Source organism: Telopea speciosissima, chromosome 2, assembly GCF_018873765.1.
Source record: "Telopea speciosissima isolate NSW1024214 ecotype Mountain lineage chromosome 2, Tspe_v1, whole genome shotgun sequence".
NCBI lineage: Eukaryota > Viridiplantae > Streptophyta > Magnoliopsida > Proteales > Proteaceae > Telopea > Telopea speciosissima.
In genome coordinates this window covers 19,946,429-19,968,943 of record NC_057917.1, presented here as the reverse complement: position 1 = coordinate 19,968,943, position 22,515 = coordinate 19,946,429, and the positions used below count along the sequence as shown (strand labels likewise).

Genomic DNA, 22,515 nt, shown 5'->3' with positions numbered 1-22,515 from the left:
GCCGTTGCTTCTTTGGATCAAATGGCTTGTCAATGTGGGCTACCAAGGGCACTGAGCAATCATATGGCCATACCCCTTGCACGTGAAGCACGGAATAGCCGTTTTCGGCATCACCGAATTCCTACCATATCCACACTGAGGTGGAGAATAAGGTCTATCTGTTTCTTATCTTTCCAGTTGTCCTACCGTCACACCAGTACCCCCATCCCCTTTCCATTTTCTGCAGCACCCATACCCTTCTTTCTCTCCTTCAACTCCACTGAAACCCCAACCGCAACAATCCCTTTCTTCCTCGCTGTAACAGCGACCAAAAATTAAAAACAAAAAAGCACCAAAAAACCCCATCCATTCATCCTTCTCCCCAACTCCATCGTTTCGATTCCACCCCATAGGGTTCCGCCAGAAACCAGAAACAGAAAAGAAAAAAAAAAAAAAAAGAGAAACAGAAAATCGAAGCAGAAGAAAGAAATTTACATACCTGGTTCAGAAGTTTGCGTCCACATTGCAGTCGAACTCAGAGCAGACGAAGTAGAATCCCCCACCCACCAGAGTAGTTGGCTTCATCGAATTTGCAGTCTCCTCCCCTGGTTCTTCTCTCGGTCAAAGGTTGAAGACGAAGTGTCTTCTCATCTCGCAAAATCGATAACTTTCCCCATTTACTTTGTGCCCGCTTGATAACCATACGGGTGTTTCTGTTCTGGTTATGTGCTGAGAAACAGCAGAACAGTTTTTTCATTTTCTGTGTTGAGAAACCATTTTTGACCCGCTTGGTAAACCTGTTCTGGAAACGTTTCCAGAAGACAATTGGAACACCATTGGTGCTTGATAAAATCTGTTTATGGGAACATGTAATGTGACCAATTTTTATAATATTTGTCTTGAATAATGTACTTTAAATAATAAAGGTTAAAATAAACATTGTAATTAAAAGTTTTATGGTCCAATAAAAGTCTACAACAAAGCAAGATGCCAAAAATGCTCAAATGGGGTTTTAATTTCTTCTTTTGTTTAAATCAAGCTTCTGAACAGCATCAAGGATATCTTTAAATATCCTTGACCTTTCCTTTGCGTCTTGAATTTCTCTAGTTAACAGAAGTAGCTTCCATCATATTCCAGTCATTATGGATTCACCAGCTCATGCTTCGATACTAGAAAATCTAATTCAAGATATATTTTTTTGCTAGGAAGTGGGACTATTATTTCATGGAGGAGTGCAAAGCAATCACTGATTGCAGTCTCCACTATGCCAGCTATGATGCCATGACATAGACTATTTTGTTAAGAAATTTCATTTTAGGACTTCACTAGTGGTAGATAGCATCTCAAAACCACTAAAATTTATTATGATAATTCTGCTACGGTTCACTTTCAAAGAACAATAAAACTACAATTAAATCTAAAAATATTAGGATCATGTATATCACTGTTTGGAACAAACTGGAAAAGCAATATATATATCCATAGTACACATCAACTAAATTCATGCTCAATAAATATATCCATAGTGCACATCCATACTAAATTGGATTAGATACAAGTAGAATTCAAGGTTTAGATATCAATACAAGTTCATCTATCCATACAATTTATTATGACATAAAGACTCGAAAAAAGAAATTGGATTATCTATATTACCACCATGGTTGGGTCCTCTGTTTTGGCCGGTTTAAAGAAACATCAAATGAAAGTTGATCATGAGGGTACAAACTGCAGTGATATATATAAGGGCTTTCAAACTGCTATTTGGCAATCAGATATATGAGAACATATAAAAAGAAACTTGGTGACATAAGTAGCAGTAGAACTGACTACTACCCAGACTCGGTGACATGAAAATCCTCCTTGTATTATGATCCATTTCCTGATATATAATTCCCTCAACATAATCTTTATATTCTAATCTAATACAATGGGAGGTGATTGGTGAAGGGGGTTCATGCCTCCTAGAGTAAAGAACAGAAACTATAGCACACACATAGATCAAAACACAAGTTACTAATTGCGTTTATTGATCAATGGGATGCCACCATACCATTCATGAATCATGAGTCAATAGTCCATTCCCACCATCCCCCCCCCTCTCATTACTGTCCAAGCAATGAACCAATAGACAGCTAAGACATTCAAAACTAGTAGCTATCAAAGCCAACCAGAAATCAATTTTCGTCAATTCAAAACTCACTCTAATCAATTGGTACAATGCTACAGATTTATAGACTACTAAATTGAACCAAAATTAGAATCTGGACCCCAATTTCATTTATCTAGATGCTACCTATAATTCAGCAATACTATGTTTTTGTCTAATCATGTCTCTCCTAAAAAGGAGGTAATGCAAAAGGCTCTAATATAGAAGAACCAGAATCGACAAACAGAACAAGATCACCCAAAACAGAGAAAGAATCATCTATAAGTATGTTAAATGGGTTTTCTTTGAAAAAGGTGAGGTTAAGTTGTTCGTGTATCTATAGATGAGCAATAGCTGCCAGTGGCAACACATGTTCTAGAGCATACTATCAATGCACAGTTGCACCTGCATGATCTTCTCTTATTTTTTTGAGTGGAATCTCCCCTCCCCCTCCCTCATGATCTTCTCTTCTTTTTTTCTCCATCTTATCCTCCCTCTATATTCTAACCTTGAATTTGTAAATGAAAGTTGTCGGGAAGGGTATATATATTCTTAAGGAAAGATACTGCTACAACCTCCAATATGGAACCTCGACCTACAATGCAATTTGAGGAAAGTCAGTTCCTCTTTAAGAGCATGACACTACTACAACCTCCAATGTGGAGCACACAACCCTCAAATATCAATGCTCAAACGCCACTTGCAACAACACAACCCAAAAAATTTGGCAACTTCTCAATTAACTTTAAGAAAGTGATAGACCTCACCAAGGCAGGATGCCTTCACAATTCAAGCCAGACCCCCATTGGGTCAAGGCCCAATGCATGTGTAACCCAACTCAAGGCTTATTTCCACTAAAATACCTGAGCACACACCCCTCCTTGCTACCCTACAACTGAACACACACACCCCCCTGCTGCCCAATACCTGAACACACACCCCCCTTGCTGCCCAATACCTGAGTACACACACCCCCCCCTTGCTGCCCAATACCTGAGCACACACACACCCCTCCTTGCTGCCCTACAACTGAGCACACACTCCCCTTGCTGCTCAACACCTGAGCACACACCACCCCATTGCTGCCCTACACTTGAGCACCCCCCGCCTTGCTGCCCAATACCTGAGCACACACCCCCCTTGCTGCCCTACACCTGAGCACACCCCCCCCCCTACTTCTTTGATTTTTTTAAGACTTCATAGCATTAACTATTCTTCCATGAATTCTCTCCTTGTTTTCTTTTTCTTCCATTCTAAAAAATTGAAGATATGGAAAATTTTTGTTGCCAGTATCTTCCTCCATGAATTTTCTCCTCCTTTTCTTTTTCTTCCATTCTTAAAATTGAAGATATGGAAAATTTGGGCTACCAACATCTTGTTGATTGAAAAGAATATCAATAATTATTAATGCATTTTAATAAACAAACAAACAGAGAATCTATATATCTCACCCAAAGGACTCAGAGGGAGAAAGGGAGGTTAGAACTTAAAAGAAGTTGAATGAAGAGGAAATCTTACTTATTGGGTCTTGTGTAGTCACACAGACATAACCTCACCGAGGTGGGGAGTAAGGACGAACTGGTAGTGTAGGTGCCACAGAAGAATCACTAGCTTGTGGTTTATTAACCGAAGCTGACTTCTCCTGAAAAGAAGACTGATGTGGGCGAAAACTACCACCTCTAGAATATGTGTCAGTAAACTTTCTTCGATTATAATGTTTCCTCAAATTTTCCTCAATCTGATAGGCCACCTGAACTGCTTCCTCCATAGTAGGTAATCTACTGGCGGCAACTGCGACACTGATTTCTGGTTGCAAGCCATTGCAGAACTGCGCCACTAAGACTTCCTCGTCCCACTCAAACTTAGATCGAGTGGCTAAGTAATAGAACTTGGCTACGTCTCCTCAACTGACAAATTATCTTGCCTCAACTGCACAAATTTGAGGTGTATGCGTTGCTTGTAATCAGCCGGTTGGAATCTTCGGTCCATTGTAGTGCGCATCTCAGCCCATGTAGTAACTTAGCCAAGACCTCGAGTACAGTTCTGCTGTTGATGTTTGATCCACCAAACTCGGGCCATGCCTTTCAACTTACCCTCTGCAAATATTAGTTTCCTGGCCTCTAGCAAATTGTACCATCTAAAGAAAATTTTCAAGCTATGAACCCAGTCAAGATATTGCTTCGGGTCGTGGTGCCCATAAAAATAAAGGATTTCCAACTTTGCTGCTTTGTCCACTCCTTCATATTGTCCAACCCCATATGATGGTAGTGGTGTTGGTGGTGGTGGTGGGATGTGATTCGAAGATTCCATAAATAGCATGGGACTCTTTCCTTTCTCAGAAGCCACCAATCGATCAATCGAAGCTTGCATAGATTCCATCATTGTTTGAATGGAATTAATAGTGGTGATAAGAGTGTCCAATTTGGCATCTATTTCAGCCTTATAAGAATTTAACTGCTGGTGAAGTTCACTGTTGGTTACCGTGGTTATGCTAAAGCAAGAAAACACTCAAAAGACAAAGATTGAATGGCAAAACAGTAAATAAACGGATGGCAGAAGTATAAATATGGAAATTTCAATGATAAGCACAAGTATAACGTATAGGAGAGGGTTAAATATGAAAACAAATTAGAATATGGATAGAAGGGATAAGCGGAAAAGAGGGGCAGTTTAGGGAAACAAAAAAGTAAAGAAAGAATCGTGGGTTGGGGATATGTTAGGAAATAATTTTGGGCTTGATTGATAACCTTACGAGAAACAGTTTCTAGTAATTTTTTATTTTAAGAAACACACAAACATAAAAAAATCGTTTAATAACAAAGTGTTGTGACTGTTTTTTAAACAAAAATCAAAATTTATGTTCCCTAAAAGTTTTTGACAGATGTTTTGTCGTTTCTCAGCCCAAAATTGCAGACTTGTTCTCGATAAAATTGAAACCATACCTAACCACTTACCCAGCTCTCGCAAGGTCGTCCTCTTCACATCACAGGGTCTGAGAAGAAAATCCTAACGGCGGCAAGCTTGGTAGATCCATCGACGACCTCAGGTACCATCTATCTCTCCTGACTTTCTCTCTCGCTCTCTCGCTCTCTCGCTCGCTGTCTCTGTTTTTCTCTCTCGCTCTTCCGTTTCTTCTGTTTGATGTCGGAGATTTATCAGTCCTTGGCCAACCGAACGAGCCCCGGTAGTGGGGATAGATCCTCTAGGAGACAGAGGAAGAAGGGCAAGGAACGGCAGGGAAGGCGGAAATGGGAACCTGAGCATTTCGTGAAGATCGTCAACTGCACCCCCACGCCGTCACGTCCTTTGCAGGGCCTCTGGAAGGTGCCATTCCTCTTCCCTTTCAACTGTTTTTTTTTGGTTTTGTTTTGTTTATTTATTGCATTGCCTTGGACAATTGAGGACTGCGAGTAGTTTGTTAGGGTTGTTTTCTCTCTTCCATTCTCTCGTCTCTTTATTCTGTCCTCGGCATTGGCATTTCTCTTCCTCTTATACAAACTGTTTATATTCACACTTTACGAAGGAGAAATCAAACTGTCATATACTAGTAAGGAAACAAATTCAGGAACAGAAGAAACTCTCTTTTATTGATTGTGTAAGGAGATAATTCAATTATCAAACACACATTAAGCTTTTTCTGCCAAATACAGTAGATTTCAAAACCTATGGCAGCAACAAAGAAAGGGGAAAATAGGCTATCGGTTAGAATATAGAGGGAGGATAAGAAGGAGAAAAAAAGAAGAGAAGATCATGAGGGAGGGGGAGGGGAGATTCCATTCAATTTTCTAAAACAGAAAATCCAGATTTTACATGTAGAAACAAAAGGGACTTAATTTTGAAGATTAAAATTAAGGTAGGTAAAGAGAAGAATTGGAGATTTGAATGCTTACAAGAATGGGATAAGAGAGATGGACAGGAAGGGGATGGATCCTTTGGGCTTTGATACCAGATAATGCAGAACCAGCGGGGTGGTCTGCTATGGTAGGCTTCACAGAAAGACAGTAGAAGAATTAGAAGAAAGGAGGGGAAGGGAAGAGGGACCTCACGTTCACACACACACACACACACTCTCACAGAGCTTCACAAACAACTTTCATTAATCAAATCTTCAAATCTGTTTCTCTTGTACGATTACAATGAATAAATAGAGAATAGCATAGAAACCTAACTAAAATAGAAACAACCCAAAATGGAATCTACTAAAATAGACCATAGCTAAAGAAAGGACACTACCTAAGATACTCCTACGTAATCTACCCATGATATAAAATAAACCAAATTAAATATTGCATCCTAACTCCTAAGTGAACTACCAGCCCTTGCCAGACCAGAAAACCGGTTTAGGACCAGTCCTTGGTTTGGGCTTCCAAAGTGGGTCATGTCGGTCCAGCCAGGCTAAGTCAACTGCTTCAACCAGGTTAAGTTGCATTCCAGAGACATAAATGTAGAGAATAGCAACAAACTCTTCTAATGCTTTTACTGTTGCTGCTTTTAACTTCCATTAATTTCATCCCGATTCGTTGTAAGGAATACAACTGCAGGAATCATGACATTAAGACATTTAAACAATGAACAATTGAACACTAGTACTCAGTCCTGCTTTTGATCTGTAACGTGGTGGTTGAATCAGTTGTATTCTATTGGTTGAATCATTACTTGCAATTCTAAGATTAATAATCTTGATTGTCAAGTTGCTTGAGTAGGTCCTCAACTGTAGTAATGATTTACTTGAATGATCATTCTATTTTCTATTAGTTGCTTGAATTAGTACATTCCTGACCTATCTCTTAATTCTTGTGGAACTTCATTTAGTTACTTAGATGATACTATGTACTGAGCTTCATACCCTGCAATTGAAGCTGCCTTTTTTGTAAACAATTCTAACTGTATAATGACATTCACTTGATACTTTGATAGTAATCGGAAGAGTAAGTCCATCATGCACTTCTTTGTACAAAATTTTCAAATAGATAATATTTACTTATGTCCAACTGTAGATATTTTCCATGTTCACATAAGGTTATTTAATCAAGGTCCACTGCAAATCCCAACAATTATATTTTCATCGGGGGAGGGGGTTTAGAAGCAGATTCTAGCTTTTGTTGTCCACTTATGCTACCTACACAAAATCTGTTTCTTTACTATGTCTAAACTCCATGCAGATCATTTTTGTGGTGAGCTTGTTCTAGAAAACCTGTAGCTAATGAGCTTGCATGTGATGGGGCTGGGGGCCAACCTTCATGTTTTGGGATTGTTACTTCTTCATTATGTGTCTTTGTTAGTTGATGCTCGCGGTATATTTGGAATGTTATGTGTTGATGTTCATGGCCTGCCTCATGAGACTTGCATTTAGAATGAAAATCACAGACAATTTGAAAATGCTAATCAGATGATGGGAGTTCCATTCATTTTAGAGGTCCGTGGAGGATAGGCTGCCAAACTACATAGCCTCAGGCCCATCAAAATACTCTTAAGCAGCCATTCCATAGATGTCTTGGAACAAGCTCCAGTGGATCATTAACTCTGAAGGAGTGTGTAGATATGTTGTCCATGATGCTTGTTTGGAGTGTGTTCATGGTAGTTTCAGTGACATTTTACTTTGCTTTTAGTTTTGTGTAATCTGGGTTCTAGTTCTAATGTTCTATTATAATTTTAGGGTGGGTGCTTTTAGAAGCTAAATCCCTTCCATCATATGGTTTGCGAGTTTGCTCCTTCCATTTTATGAAGCTTTACAAAGTCCTTGGGAGAAGTTGACTTGTTTTTGTTTTTTTGTTTTTGAGGGGGGGGGGGGGGGTTCTCCCTTTCACTTTCCGTCTTATCATGCTTGACATGACAACTGAATCTTATGTTTATCTCTAAAATTTAAATAATATTACTTATACCCCAATTATGTTATTGAAAATTTGAACTGTAGATTTTTTCTAGTTTGTTACTATAATAGACACAGTAAAGGAGAAGGAAGATTATGCTCTTTCCCTCCCCATTCACGTTTTTGTTGATTATTTATTAGTGTTATTGTTGCTATAAAATGTTATAAAGTCCCAAATAATGGGATAAGTATTTCGATAGTGAGATAATTAGGTTGTATTCACTATTCACACAGACATTAGATGGTTGTCATGTTTATGACCATTGAAAAGTCGACAAATTGAATATTACTACCCCATTTCCATACTATTTTCCCCCGTCAAAGGTGTATGGTTTCATATTGGCTGTTCTTAACTAAATGGTAGAATCTTTTATCTAAAGAAATGACTTTAATAAAATGTTGAAATGACATGAGAAAGCAAGGGTGCATTCAAGGTCTCTTTTGATAGTATATGCTAATAGAAACCTTCTTTTAAATGTATTATATTTATTATACCTATTTTTCTATTAATATTTTCGTAGATTCTTCCATAAGAAATCCTTCGTATAATTAATAAATCAGTTAGTCATGTGAAACATATTTATGCTGCCTATGTTTTATGATTTATATTGATGGCTTGCTAATTCATTCATTCAACTCACTATCTTGGTTTATGGTCTTGGAAATAAAGAATGAACGATTGAGGTTGGAGGTTGAGATTTGAGGAAACGAATGCTATTACTTTCTTAATTATTATCTACATTTCATCTATTCATGTGAGATTTTTTCCCCCCTTTTTTTGCAGCTATTGGACAAACAGGGTGGCAGTGATGGTTTTTTAACTCGTTCGATTCTTCGTTCTCACCACTCACCCTGTTCTGTGTTCCTGGCTCTAAGATTGTTTCAAGTTTGGTTATACTCCACATGCTGTATTGTTCTCAAATACCGATGGACGGATGATCCTGGTCTTACTATCAAGGGAAATGCTAGATTCTGTTGTTGCATTTCATGTTTCCCCATCTTCTGTCCTAAATAATACCGCTGCTTGAGGTACATCCTGTAGCACCAAAACTCATTTTTTGCGTTCATAGAATATACAAAAAATATCAAATCCTAAATGCACCATCATTCCACTTCAGCCCAAAAAAATAAAAAACAAACTCGAGTTTTGAGTATAGAATGAAATTGAAACCGTAGTTATTCTTGAGTTGGATATCAACCACAATTGTCTTCTGTTCTCATATTTTCTCGTCTTGTTTTTTCTTCCAATTCTCAGAGATGCAACTTCAAACACTTGCTCCATCAAAATATTATCCTAATGCACCTTGTCTACCAATTTTTTCTTTTTGTTCCATCCGCTTCCAGCCCATAGGCTCATATAGTAAAGGTCTCTCCAACTCAAATTTCATTAGTGAGTTTTGTAGTTTGAGAAAGGTTACTGAATCTTTAACTAGTTGGAGGAAGCATGATGGTTTAGTTAGTATCAGATGTGAGGGTTTCAAAGAAAATGATGATAGTTTTTATATGAGGAGGTGTGTGGAGCTTGCAAGAAAGGCAATTGGGTGCACAAGCCCAAACCCCATGGTTGGATGTGTCATTGTCAACGATGGACATATTGTAGGTGAAGGGTTTCACCCAAAAGCAGGGCAGCCTCATGCTGAGGTAACGATCGTTTGAACTTTTTCCAGTTTTTCTTTATTTACTTGAAAAATACAAACTACATTGTCAAGTTTTAAGTTTATTGACCTTGATTTGCAGTAGGTATATTGGACTATATCTGTTATTTTTCCTTTTCCTATGCTCATTTAAATATTCGTGTTTTATTACCTTTTTATTTTTATTTTTTGGTGATCTTTCTCTTGCTCATTTTCGCAGAAAAAAATATTTCAGTTTGGTTTATTGTTTAGGTATAGTATGAAAGAGAGGAATTTTGTTATTGATTTGTGCAACTGCTGGTGAGGTTTTTGAGGTAATCTGTGAAATGTGTAGGTTTTTGCCTTGAGGGATGCTGGGGATTTGGCTGAAAATGCAACAGCTTATGTCAGCTTAGAACCTTGTAACCATCATGGGAGAACTCCACCCTGCACTGAAGCATTGATTCGGGCCAAGGTGAAAGAGGTGGTGGTTGGAATGGTGGACCCAAACCCAATTGTGGCTTCAAAAGGTGTAGAAAGGCTAAGAGACTCTGGAATTTATGTGAGGACGGGTATTGAGGAAGAACTATGCAGGAGGCTTAATGAAGCATATATCCATCGAATGCTTACAGGGAAGCCTTTCACCACGCTTAGGTAGACTAAGTTGACTACTCCTCTCGGTTTAGAAAGAATTTAAACCCTCCAAGCATAAATAAAAAAAATAGATCTTTTTATTGTGCAGTTGTTTCATACAGAAGTGTAGCCTAAATTAAGGCTGCGTTTGATATACATTCTTGGAATGTATTCTAGGTCGATTTCGCATTCTTGGACGATAATGACAACTATTTTTATGATCCGAGAATGCAAAATTGACTTGGAATGTATCCCAAGAATGCATACCAAACACAGCCTAATTGTCAAATAATTTGTGTATATGCTCTAGATTTGGCTTTTAAACTTAGTTTGTCCATGAGTTATCAATTTCATAGTATGACTACCACAAAATTTGAACGTCTCAAGAGATCTAGCTAGAAGTATTGATTGTTGATACTAAATGTACACCTATAACAAAATCTTTTTGTACCTGACTTTATTTTCTGTAAACTTTGATTATAGAAATTTTTAATCTTTAATAAGTAAATTTCTTAGGAAGCTCCTCATTATAAGTATGAATTGTTATGTTCTTATTCCCATTTTCTTTTTGACTTGCAGATACTCTCTGTCAGTCAATGGCTGCATCCTAAATCAAATAGGACATGGAGCCACAGAGGCCGGTGGATACTATTCAGAATTACTTCAGGAATATGATGCAGTTATGCTTTCTAGTGCCACATCTTCTCTGTCCTTCCCTATATCCAAAGAACCTAGAGCCAATCAACCTCTACAAATTATCATAGCTACACGTCCAGAATCATTATTACAGTTGCCTGTTCTCACCACAGAGACCACTTCCCGGGTGATAATTTTTACCACAAAAAGCATAGTTGCTGGCCTAGAAATGGCTCAACAGGGAATTGAAATTGTGGCATTTGATCAGATAAATTTAAATATAATCCTGGATTATTGTGCAAAGCAGGGGTTGTGTAGTGTTTTGATGGACTTGCAGGGGGATTGCACTGATTTTCGAGAGCTGCTTGAAGAGGGTCTTGTGCAAGGGTTGTTACAGAAAGTAGTGATGGAAGTGGTACCACTCTGGAATCAGGGTGAAGGAAGTTCAGTTCTTGCATTAAAGAACTCAGATAAGAGATCTCTTGGTTTAAGAAACTTAAAATCAAGGACTATAAGGGAGATCGTTTTGGTGGATGGCTATTTTTGTGAGAGTTAGATGAGACCCTCGAACAAATCAAGTGATGACTCTGAATCATGCAATGAAGTAGGATGCTTGTGTGGAATTAAGAGAAGGAAAGAGGTTTCTTGATAAGTTCTCTCTCTCTCAATTGTTGTGGTTTTTTTCTTTCTCAGAAAACAATTTGTTGTTTTTCATATCTTGACATGTTATTTACTATTGACTTTGATTTGAAAAGTTTTAGTATGCTCAGAGATGAATGTTCATTGACTTTGAACTTGGAGTAGATAAAATGATAGAGAATTTAAACATAAAACATTCATCACTGAAAAACCCCAAGAATTAATTTTGGCTTTTGGCTGTTTGCATTGCAGAGAATACGGTAGAAGAGTAGAATTGTGATAATATATTTTTATTCTTAAAATATTTGGATTTGGTTTTCTAGTTTTACTTAGGCTCCGTTTGGTTGAAAGGGAAACGGGAAAGGGAAGTGAAAGAAATTTTTTTTCTCCCTTTTAAGACGTTTGGTTGCAAAGAAGTGAAGTGAAATTAATTTAGCTAAGTTGTTTGGTTGGCTGTAAAATTGATGTAAAATTTTTAAAATTTGTAAACCCACTTTACTAATTTGCACTTATTAAGGTTTTTTCTTGGTAATTTATTAAAAAAATAGAAAAACATACACTGAAATTCAAAAGAACACAGTTTATCTCAATGCATAAAATTTCAATTTTAGTGAATTACAGTGAAAACAAACTTTTGTTATATATCAAAGAATTTTGATGACTTTGAAATTAAGTGTGAAAATACATCATAATTACCCAGTTGAAACCCACACCCAGATGCGCATAGGCAATTAGAAAGCCTTTGAATTCTAACAATTTGGATGGTTGAGAGAGGGTATTGCTCATCAGTTCGGGGATATTATTGGATATTCATAAGTAGGTGAGTAAACATGTATAGTCATTATTGACCATTGTGGTAAAACCTAGCTATAAATTTGGTCCTTATGATTCAAAATGCAAACATTCAACAGACACCTCTTCTGCAATTTTCCAACCTTGTGTGGCAGAGAAAAATAAAACAATTTCCAATGATAAGCTGGATAAAGGAAATGTTAACTACAATCAGTTGGTTTTTACCTCAATCAACTAAAGAGTATATTTTGCTTACCAAAAAAAAAAAAAAAAAAAACCCACAAGTGGTCCCAAACAAGACCAGCCTCAATGGCATGTCTGTATCAGATTGCAATGTCAAGTTCCTAATTTGAAGTTTTCTATACGTTGTGAGTACTGCATACAAGGGCAAGGATAGGGTCACAACCATTCCTAGGTAAACATAGTTTTTCCAAAATAGTAAAGCCCTTGGCCATTCTCTGAAAACTTTTGTTCATGTCTTCCTTCAAGCTATTTGATCTAGCCATGATAATCATCTTGGAAGTAGCAAATCCTGTAACCTGAACTTCCTTACATTTTTTACTAATTGTACGAATCTGCGAGTATTGGGTATAGGTTACAATCGTCTAGGCGACGAATTGCCCAATTCCATATCCAATCTCTCGACTCAGCTCAGGATATTCACTATGGGTTCAAACATGATACATGGAAGCATTCCTGTGGGAATTGGTAACCTTATCAGTTTGACATTACTTGGCATGGAAGGGAATATGTTCACTGGTACTATCCCTGCTGCCTTGGGGACACTTAAGAAATTACAGAAATTGTATTTAAACTATAACAGATTGTCAGGTCTAATTCCTTCCTCCATAAGCAACTTGACCCAATTGATTGCAGTGTTCATGGAGGAGAATAACTTAGAAGGAAAGATACCTGCTAGTCTGGGAAATTGTCAAAATTTGTTGCAATTGAACCTCTCTTTTAATAACCTAAGTGGTACCATACCAAAAGAAGTTATTAGTATTTCTTCCCTTTCCATTTCATTTGCAGTGAAACATAATTCTTTGACTGGTTCGTTACCAGTAGAAGTAGGTAACTTGAAAAATCTCGTGGAGTTGGAAGTCTCTGAGAACAAATTTTCAGGTGAAATACCAAGCACACTTGGCAGTTGTGTTAGCTTGGTACGCCTATACATGGCTGGTAACTCCTTCCAAGGATATTTTCCACTCTCCTTTGAGGCTTTAAGAGCACTAGACGAAGTGGATCTTTCACTCAATAAGCTTTCTGGGATGATACCACAATATCTTGAGCATTTCTCATTCTTGAAGAAACTTAATCTCTCTTTCAATGATTTCGAAGGCGAAGTACCAAATCTAGGGCCCTTTGCAAATGCAAGTGCAATTTCAGTAGTTGGAAACAGGGGTCTCTGTGGTGGTATGCCAAAATTACAATTGCCCAGATGCTCCAAAGAAGCCCCTCATAGAGGAGGGAAGGTTTCTTCATCAGGTATAAGAATCATACTTCCTATTGTGATTTTGACGATTGTTGTCATTTCATGTCTCGTTACTATCTTCTTTTGGACGAGACGCCCACGGAAGAGAGCTTTAGTAGCATCTTCTTCTAATGATTGGCAATCACGTATCTCTTACTCGGAGCTATTTAGATCAACTAATGGATTCTCAGAGGATAATTTGGTTGGTCTTGGTAACTTTGGTTCTGTGTATAAAGCAGTTATACAAGAAAGTGAAGCAGTAGTTGCTGTGAAGGTATTGAACCTTCAGCAACGAGGAGCTTCTAAAAGTTTTGCAGCTGAATGCGAGACCTTGAAAAACATTCGGCATCGAAATCTTCTCAAGATATTGACAGTCTGCTCAAGTATTGATTTTGAAAAGAAGGAATTCAATGCTAAAGTTTACGAATTCATGCCCAATGGGAATCTCGACGAATGGTTGCATCCAAGAATTGGTCAAATCAAGCCTCTAAACCTTATTCAGAGGTTAAACATAGCCATCGATGTAGCTGCTGCCTTGGAATATCTTCATTTTGATTGTGAAACACCAATCATTCATTGTGATCTGCCAAGCAATGTGCTTCTTGACAAAGATATGACTGCTCATGTTGGTGACTTTGGACTTGCACAATTTCTTTCCGAAAGATCCATTACTTCCTCCAACAGTCAAAGCATATCAATTGGGTTAAAAGGATCTATTGGGTACGTTCCTCCAGGTATGAGCGTCATCCCAATTATAGTGCTTCCATAATTTCTAAATTGATCTGTTAATTAAACTTCCATATGTCGTTTCTTTTGGTATATATATAGTGTGATACGTTCCTCTTTGATCTAAGGATGTTAAACGGTCTGGTTTAAATTGTTAATTAACGGTCTCAATTTTGAAACCATAACTGAACCATTTATTAAACGTTTTCACGGTTTCGATTTTAAACGGTTCGGTTCCGGTGAACGGTTTCTGCTTGATTTTTGCACCTTATGTACATTTAAGAGTGTTAAACGGTTTATTCGGCTAAATAGTTCGGTTTGGTTTAAATTGTTTAATCAAACAGCCTCAATTTTGAAACCATAATGGAACCATTTCTTAAACGGTTTTACGGTTTCGGTTTTAACAGTTCGATTTGGTTTCGGTAAACGGTTTTGGTTCGATTTTGACACTGTTACTTTGATCACTAAAAGATTATATAATATATGATGAATTGTAGAGCACGGTATGGGAGCCCAAGTGTGCGTACTTGGTGATACATTCAGGTATGGGATCCTATTACTGGAGCTGTTTACAGGCAAAAGCCCCACTCATGACATGTTTAAAGATGGTCGAAGCCTCCATGAATTTGCTGCAGCAGCGTGGCCTGAACGAGTGATGGAGATTGCAGATCCTCTAATGTTCTTGGAAGAAGAGGAGGTCAGAAATTAAATAGAGGTATCACCAATAATCCCTCAAGGAAGTAGAAGTGGCAATGATGAAGAAAAAATCAAAGAAAGCTTGATTCCAATAATTCATATCGGCCTCTCTTGTTCTGATCTGTTACCAAGAAATCAGATAACAATGAAGGATGTTGGAAACAAATTGCATGCTGTTAGAGATTCAATTCTTCGAAAATCAAAATAGGAACAATAAGAAGATATATAAAAATATATTGTCAAAAAAAAGAATAAGAGGAGGGAAGTAGTAGTTTTGTGTTTTTTTTGTTTTTTTTTTTAATCTTTGTTGCTTGTAATTTTAACTTTGTTCCAAGGGAGATTAACAGTGTGACTGTCTCCCTGGCTTGGAGGGCTCTGTTGGTGACATGTGCAACGGTTTGACCCAATGCCATTCCATGGATTCTGGAGATGTGTTTTTCTCTTTCCATGTGTTTTACATGTTGACTATGATTAAAATGTTATTCTACTAAAAAAAAGTGTTCATGCTTTAGCTTTATGAATAAATTTGGGTGTAGTCACCCGCCCTGAGCCCGAACAGGGCCTGGGCTAAGATTTCTGGCCCTGAGGGCGGGTTAGGGCCAAAAATTCCTGGCCCTGAGTCAGGGTCGGGTCGGGTCAGGGTTGAGACCTTGGGTCAGCTCGACCCTGATTTTGGCCCTGAAAAAATTTATTTATTTATTAAAAAATAGAAGCTATTATTCATATATCAATTGCGCTTAGGTAGTTTGTTTTGTGTAAAAATCAATTGTTACCAAAAGGTCTTGGGTTCAAGCCTCCTCTCTTACATCTTTCATAGTCTTGTTATTTTAATTTAATTATTGCAGGACCCGGGCCAATCAGGGCAGGCTTGGGTTGGGCTTGGCCCGTCAGCGTCAGGGTTAGGGTCAAGGTATTTAGGCCCTGAGTCAGGGTCAGGGCGGGCCTGGGCCCAGCTAAGGGGACTCAGGGTTGGGCTAGGGTTTTAAAAGGCCCGGCCCAACCCGACCCTGTTGCAGCCCTAATTAATAGTATGAAAAACCAGCCCATTTATGGCATATATTTGTTTGGTAAGCATTTATTGCATTTTTTTTTTCGGTAAAAACATTTATTGCATATCAATGTCATAAATAGAAGAGGGGTGACTGGATGAGCCCACCTAAATGTACCACATGAAAAAAATAAAGTTGATACTGGAATCTTGATACCAATGCAGGGAGTCACATCATATTTTAGGCCCCTTATTAATTTTTGGTTAAGAAAGCATTTTTGAAAGATATATAACTCAAATTTCCAACCATTAACAATGGAGGATGTTGGAAACAAATTGCATTTCGTTAGAGATTCAATTCTTCGAAAATCCAAATAGGAACAAGAAGAAGATATATGAAAATATATTATCCCAAAAAAAAAAAAAAAAAAAAAAAGAATAAAAGGAGGGAAGTAGTAATTTTGTGGTTTTTTTTTTTGTTAAAATAATGAAATTGTATTAATCTTTGGTTTATATTTACATATTTTTTGTATTTAAAGTGCTCATGCTTTAGCTTAATGGATAAATTTGGGAGTAATTTAAGAATTCATAGTATGAAAAACCAGCCCATTTATTGTATATATTTTTTTGGTAAGACAGTTATTGCATATCAATGTCAAAAATAGAAGAGGGTGATTGGGTGACCCCACCTATAAATGTACCACATGAAAAAAATAAAGTTGATGCTAGAATCTTGATAACAATGCAGGGAGTCACATCATATTTTAGGCCCCTTATTAAATTTTGGATGAGAACTAGGGCTGTAAACGGATCGGATTCGGCTCGGATAGTGCTATATCCGCATCCGCATCCGCATCTGATTAGTTATCGGACAGATTCGGATAGTGCTAAACGGATATGGACACGGATACGGATCGGATATTTTATCCGTTTACATGTAAATATAGTTTTTCGGATAGCTATAGCCTATCCGTATCTGCATCCGTTTAGCTTTCGGACGGATTCGGATAATGCTAAACGGATACGGACACGGATACGAAAACAGATTTCGGCTATTCATTTACACCCCTAATGAGAACATAGTTGGAAAACCAGGTTTAATTTCTGACTAGACTCGTCTTTTAGAAAAACATGGTGACTCAGCCTTGTCAAACCTCAAGGCGATTCATGTTTTTTTTTTTAATTTTTAATACAATAAATATGTAAAAATTAGTAAAAAATAAAAAAAATACAGAAAAAATATGGGAAAAAAACAGATAAAACAATGAATCACATACCAATGCATTTTGAGTTTATACCATTGAATAAGAGAAGGGAGTCGAAGAGTTGAGAATTCTTATTGTTTTAAAATACAGATTTACTATTTTACTGAACTCAAATTCTAAGTGAACCGGCTTTACGATTTTTTAAAAAACGATTGAACTCGTCGAGTTTGTCATGACTCGGGAAAAAATATCGAGTCTTATTTGAGTCGCACGATGTATGACCCAGTCTCGTCATTTTTTACCTAACCTAGTCTACATGACTCTTGACTAGGTTTTCCAAAATTTTGACTCGACTCGGGTGACTTGTCCCAGTCAAAACCCAGTTTTTCAACTATGGATAGGAAAGCATTTTTGAAAGATACATACCCCCAATTCCCAACCACCAACACCATAACCCCTTGAGAACCGAACTAATTATATATAAAAGGATTTTTTATTATCAGTTTATTATGTTTGAAGCTGAAACGGTACCGAAAGAAAGCTTTTCCGATCTGATACGAAGAATTGATCCTCATGCAGTATAGGGTATTCGAAACAATATCTAAATATAGGTTTAGGGTTACCTCTTTAGTGCCACAAATGCAGCACCTCCAACGATTCACAACACTTGAACACCGAACCCACAAAGGTAGGAATCAATCTCCACTCAATATTTTGATGGAGAAGAACAAAGTGGAACTCTTCCTCTAACAATGACAATCTCTAACTCTTTGAGAATAAGAGAAAAGAAAAGGATAGAGAATTTCAATTTTGGGAGAAATTTTTTGTCTCAAAATTTATGAGCTAATAATTGAATTGTTATCGTTCTCTCCTCTTTAAAGATATATTTATAGCCAAACCTTGATTCCTTTCCTTATTGGGATTACAAGTGTCAAGTGATGCGATCCTATTGGATCGTATACCAAGGTAGCCTACACTGAGTCATATCCAATCGACTAATTACATTAATTAGACACAAGTGCACCTTAGTTTTGGTAAAAACCACTAAACCCATAATTGATATAAAACATTACGTATAGGTCCCTCCACTTTACAACATCTCACAATGAATCTCAAGGCATGGACTTAATTTACTGTCACTACCCTTGTCCATTGAACAACTAGTATAAAGCCTCTTGATCACTATTGAACAACAAAACAACACGATAAAATATTTATAAAATATATTTATTAAATAATAATAATTTTATAATACTTTTGTAAACACTTTACAAACCACCGAGCTTGGGATTTTTGTCCAATCAAGTTCAAGATTCTCTTTTTAGATATTCTCCCTACACGGGAAGTGGATTCCTTATTAATTAAGCACCACTTTTTTCTACAGGTAGACATAATTGACCTAGCACAGTGATGTATAGCCAGTCATGTGTATTTTTTGCTAAAAGATAATTTATTAAAAAAACCACCAAAAAAGAAAAATATACACAGAACTAGGGGCGAAAACAGCCCCTAAAAAAATGCCTAATAATTTCCCCACCTTCGGCATTGCCATCAGCAGGGAAAATAAAAGGCCAAACAAACAGAAGCAAAAAACAATCTCAGGAATAGACAAGTCTGAATCTCGGTCTACCCTGAGCATACAAAGCAAAGTCATCCAAAATCAAGGCCGGAAAAGACACCATCAACGAAGATATCTGTTGAGTTGCCACAGATTTAGCCAAGCAAGTAATCAGCAATAGGATTCGCTTCCCAGAAGCAGTGAGAGATCTTCCACACAATCGAGTTTAAGTACGTTAAAGACCATTCCAGCACTACCAGAGGAACCAGGGAACAATAGACCTCAATGACCCGGCTGGCAATTTGAGGGTTGAAGGGTCGGAGGTGGACCCGAATTTAAGTGAAGACAAGATTGGGTCTTCGGACTCTGATGCTGGCTCGTCTGCTGGCTTGGACCAAGGGTGCGACTAGGGTATGGTTATTCTAGAGGGGTCTGTGGACCTTGTGCCTGATTCCATGATTGGTGGTGATTTAGGGGGAGTGACTATTGCTCGGCCTAATTGTGGTACGGTGGGTAGAGGGTCAATATCGCATGGTGGGTTGATGAATGTAGAAGCTACGCGTACGATTAGAACTCATAGCTCTTACCATGGAATCCAGCTATTGATGCAACTGCGAGGGGTGTCAATCTGGCTAAGGATGATGGTGGGGCAGTGTCCAAGAAGATGAACAAAAAAGGTCAGAATAAAAAATTTGACAAAACCAACTCTTCAAAGTGTTGATGAAGGTCCTTTTCTGGAATATTAGGGGGGCAATGAAGGCTGCTGGTCGTCGGGCCTTAAGTAACATTTTGAGGGATCTATCTCCTGATGTGTTGTGTTTAGCGGAGCCTAAGATCTATGTGGATAAATTTCTTGCTTTGATTTTTAATAAAAGGGGGGTTTGTTGCGGATGTTATTGCCAACAATTGTCCAGCAGGTTGTCCCCATCTGTGGGTTATTTGAAAATTACAATTTCCTCGACCCTCTATTATTTCGTCTTTTGATCAACAACTGTCAGTGGGGCTGGACTAGCTGGGTCAGAGAGTGCATCTTTCCTTTATTCATGCGAACTGTTTTCGTGCCAAAAGAAGGGAGTTCTGGCTTGATTTGGTGAATTTGGCTTCTTGCCAGGTCCCTTGGTATGTGGAAGGTGACTTCAATGTGACCTTACTTTCCAGTGAGAAGCGGGGTCCGGGTCGATTTAATATTGGTTCGGTGGCTAACTTCCAAGAAATTGTAGATTCCTGTTCTCTTTTTCAACTCCCCTCTCAGGGAATTTCTTTACCTGGTCGAATAATAGAAGAAGAGGTAATGTGGCTACTATTCTGGACAGAGGTTTTTTTCCATAGAGATGGCTAGATTTGTTTCAAGATTGTGCCCAGAGAGTGCTTCCCCTTATGGCTTCAGATCATTCTCCTATTTTGGTTTTTTCTGTAGGTGTTCCTAAACCTGCAAATTGTCCGTTTTGGTTTCATAAATTCTAGTCGAAGCATGAGGATTCATGAGGGTGGTGTCTGATTTCTGACAAGGAACGATTGTTGGCAATCCAATTTTGGGCTTTTGTAAAAAGCTCAAAGGGCTCAAATTTGTTCTTAAATCTTGGTCCAGACAGGCTTTTCCTAATATTAATCAAGCTTTTGATGCTGCTGAAGCCAAATTGAAAGAAGTGCAGGAGAATATTGAGAGAAATGGCATGTCAGACACTCTTTTTAATCTGGAAGCTGAGGTTAAGATGGTTCTACTTAAAGCTACTGAGTTGCATGAGAAATTATGGGCGGAGAAATCAAGAAATAGATGGCTTAAAGAAGGAGACAGGAATTCTAAAATTTTCCATCTATCAACCAAAATTCGGAGAGGGAAAAGCTTAATTCGGTCCATTAAAAAGGAAGATGGCAAGGTAGTTTCTTCTCAATCTGATATTGTTGATTATGTGGTTAGGTTTTATGAATCTTTTCATAAAAAAATTCCCCTTTCTGCTCACCATGATCTTCTTGATTGTATCGCGTGAGAGATTCATGTTGTTGATAATATGTGTTTGGTGATGGTTCCCTCTTCGGTGGAAATTAAATCTACAATGTGGGATTTAGACCTTGATAGTTCGCCTGGTCCACACGGTTTTTCTAGATTATTTTTTAGAAAATGTAGGGAGGTGGTGTCCAATGACTTCAGTGCTGGTGTTAAATTCTTTTTCTCATCGGGTAGGCTTCCAAGGAGTGTCAATAATTGTTTTATTACCCTTATCCCAAATATTGAAGGGGCTTAATCTTTGGATAAATTCAAGCCTATTTGTATGGGAAATTTTCTGTGCAAAACTATCTCTAAAATTTTGGCGATGAGACTGGCTATCAAGTTTCCTAGATTGGTGTCAAAAGAACAAGGGGCTTTTCAGAAGGAAAAAATTATTTCTGACAATATTAGCATGGCTTCGGAGTTGGCTAATATCATGTTCTCGGTGACTAGAGGAGGTGGGATGGGCATTAAAGTTGACATTCAGAAGGCTTACGACACCCTCTCCTGGGATTTCCTGTTTGCAGTGCTTAGAAAGATAGGTTTCTCTGAAGTTTGGGTGGGGGTGGATTCATGAAATTCTTCTCTCTTCTAGAATTTTGGTCTTGCTCAATGGTGGCCTTGTGGGTTTTTTTGGCGTTGAAAGAGGCCTTAGGAAAGGAGATCCCATCTCTCCTATGCTTTTCATTTTGGCAGAAGAGGTGCTCTGTAGAGGTCTTCGGGCTTTATTGATGAATAACAAGATCAAAGCTCTCCCTAGTCCTAGAGGGGTTGCGACACCTACCATCTATTATTTGCTGACAACATTTTTATTTTCATGAATGCTTCTAGCAAGTATACTCAAAATCTGAAGTCTTTCCAGGTGAAATACTAGGAGTTCTCGGGTCAGATGGTGAGCTTGGATAAAAGCAAGTTATTTTTTGGTGGAGTTCCTGTGCAAAGGAGAAATAGTATTTCTACTGATCTTGGAATTCCTGTTTGCTCTTTGCCTATGAAGTACTTGGGTGTTGAGATTTTCAAGGGCCGTGTCAAGCGCGATCATATTCTCCCCCTCCTGGATAAAATAAAGGCGCGTCTTTTTGGTTGGAAAGGTAGGCTTCTCTCTATGGCTGGGCGTGTGGAGTTGGTCAAATCGGTGATTGTGGGCATTTTGGTGCATAACTTCTCTATCTATTGATGGCTTGATTCCTTGGTGAAAATTCTGGAGAGGTGGATGATTTTATTTTTGAGTAAAGTGGCTGATTTTATTTTTGAGGATCGATGGTGCCTTCCTCAAGTGGATCCGGTGTTTTTGAAAGATGCTTTTGATTCGGTTCGGCAGATTTCTATCCCCCCTCGGCCTTGGAAGATAGGTGCTTTTGGTCGTTATCCCCTGATGGTGTCTTCTCGACGAAGTCGGCTTGGGAAGCGATCCAGGTGAGGAATCCTAAGCCGCCGTGGCTACAATTAGTTTGGAATAAACATCTTTAGCCAAAGCAATCTATTTTTTGTTGGAGATTGATTAATGGTAAACTGCCTATTGATGATCACATTAAGAAGCGTGGCATTCCTGTTACTTCTCAATGTGAGTTGTG

The 22,515-nt window shown here is 38.1% G+C and overlaps 2 protein-coding genes and 1 long non-coding RNA gene across 3 annotated transcripts; 2 read left to right on the top strand and 1 right to left on the bottom strand.

Annotated features, from left to right (window-relative positions):
• Window positions 1-275: 275 nt before the first annotated feature.
• Window positions 276-12,018, bottom strand: LOC122652087. The gene is made up of 3 exons (XR_006331555.1): window positions 11,848-12,018; window positions 5,754-5,765; window positions 276-287 (listed from the first exon to the last, which is right to left on the bottom strand). It is a non-coding gene; the product is annotated as an uncharacterized LOC122652087 (long non-coding RNA).
• On the top strand, window positions 8,765-11,466 carry LOC122652086 (riboflavin biosynthesis protein PYRD, chloroplastic). The gene is made up of 3 exons (XM_043845756.1): window positions 8,765-9,638; window positions 9,966-10,264; window positions 10,823-11,466. Exons 1-3 carry the CDS (start codon window positions 9,255-9,257, stop codon window positions 11,433-11,435), a joined length of 1,296 nt encoding a protein of 431 aa, XP_043701691.1. The 5' UTR covers window positions 8,765-9,254; the 3' UTR covers window positions 11,436-11,466.
• Window positions 12,019-12,822: 804 nt separating the features above from the next.
• LOC122650536 (putative receptor-like protein kinase At3g47110) lies at window positions 12,823-20,942 on the top strand. The gene is made up of 5 exons (XM_043843941.1): window positions 12,823-14,515; window positions 15,083-15,204; window positions 20,066-20,242; window positions 20,372-20,446; window positions 20,547-20,942. The coding sequence occupies exons 1-5, from the start codon at window positions 12,976-12,978 to the stop codon at window positions 20,940-20,942; spliced, it is 2,310 nt and encodes a 769-aa protein (XP_043699876.1). The 5' UTR covers window positions 12,823-12,975.
• Window positions 20,943-22,515: the final 1,573 nt, after the last annotated feature.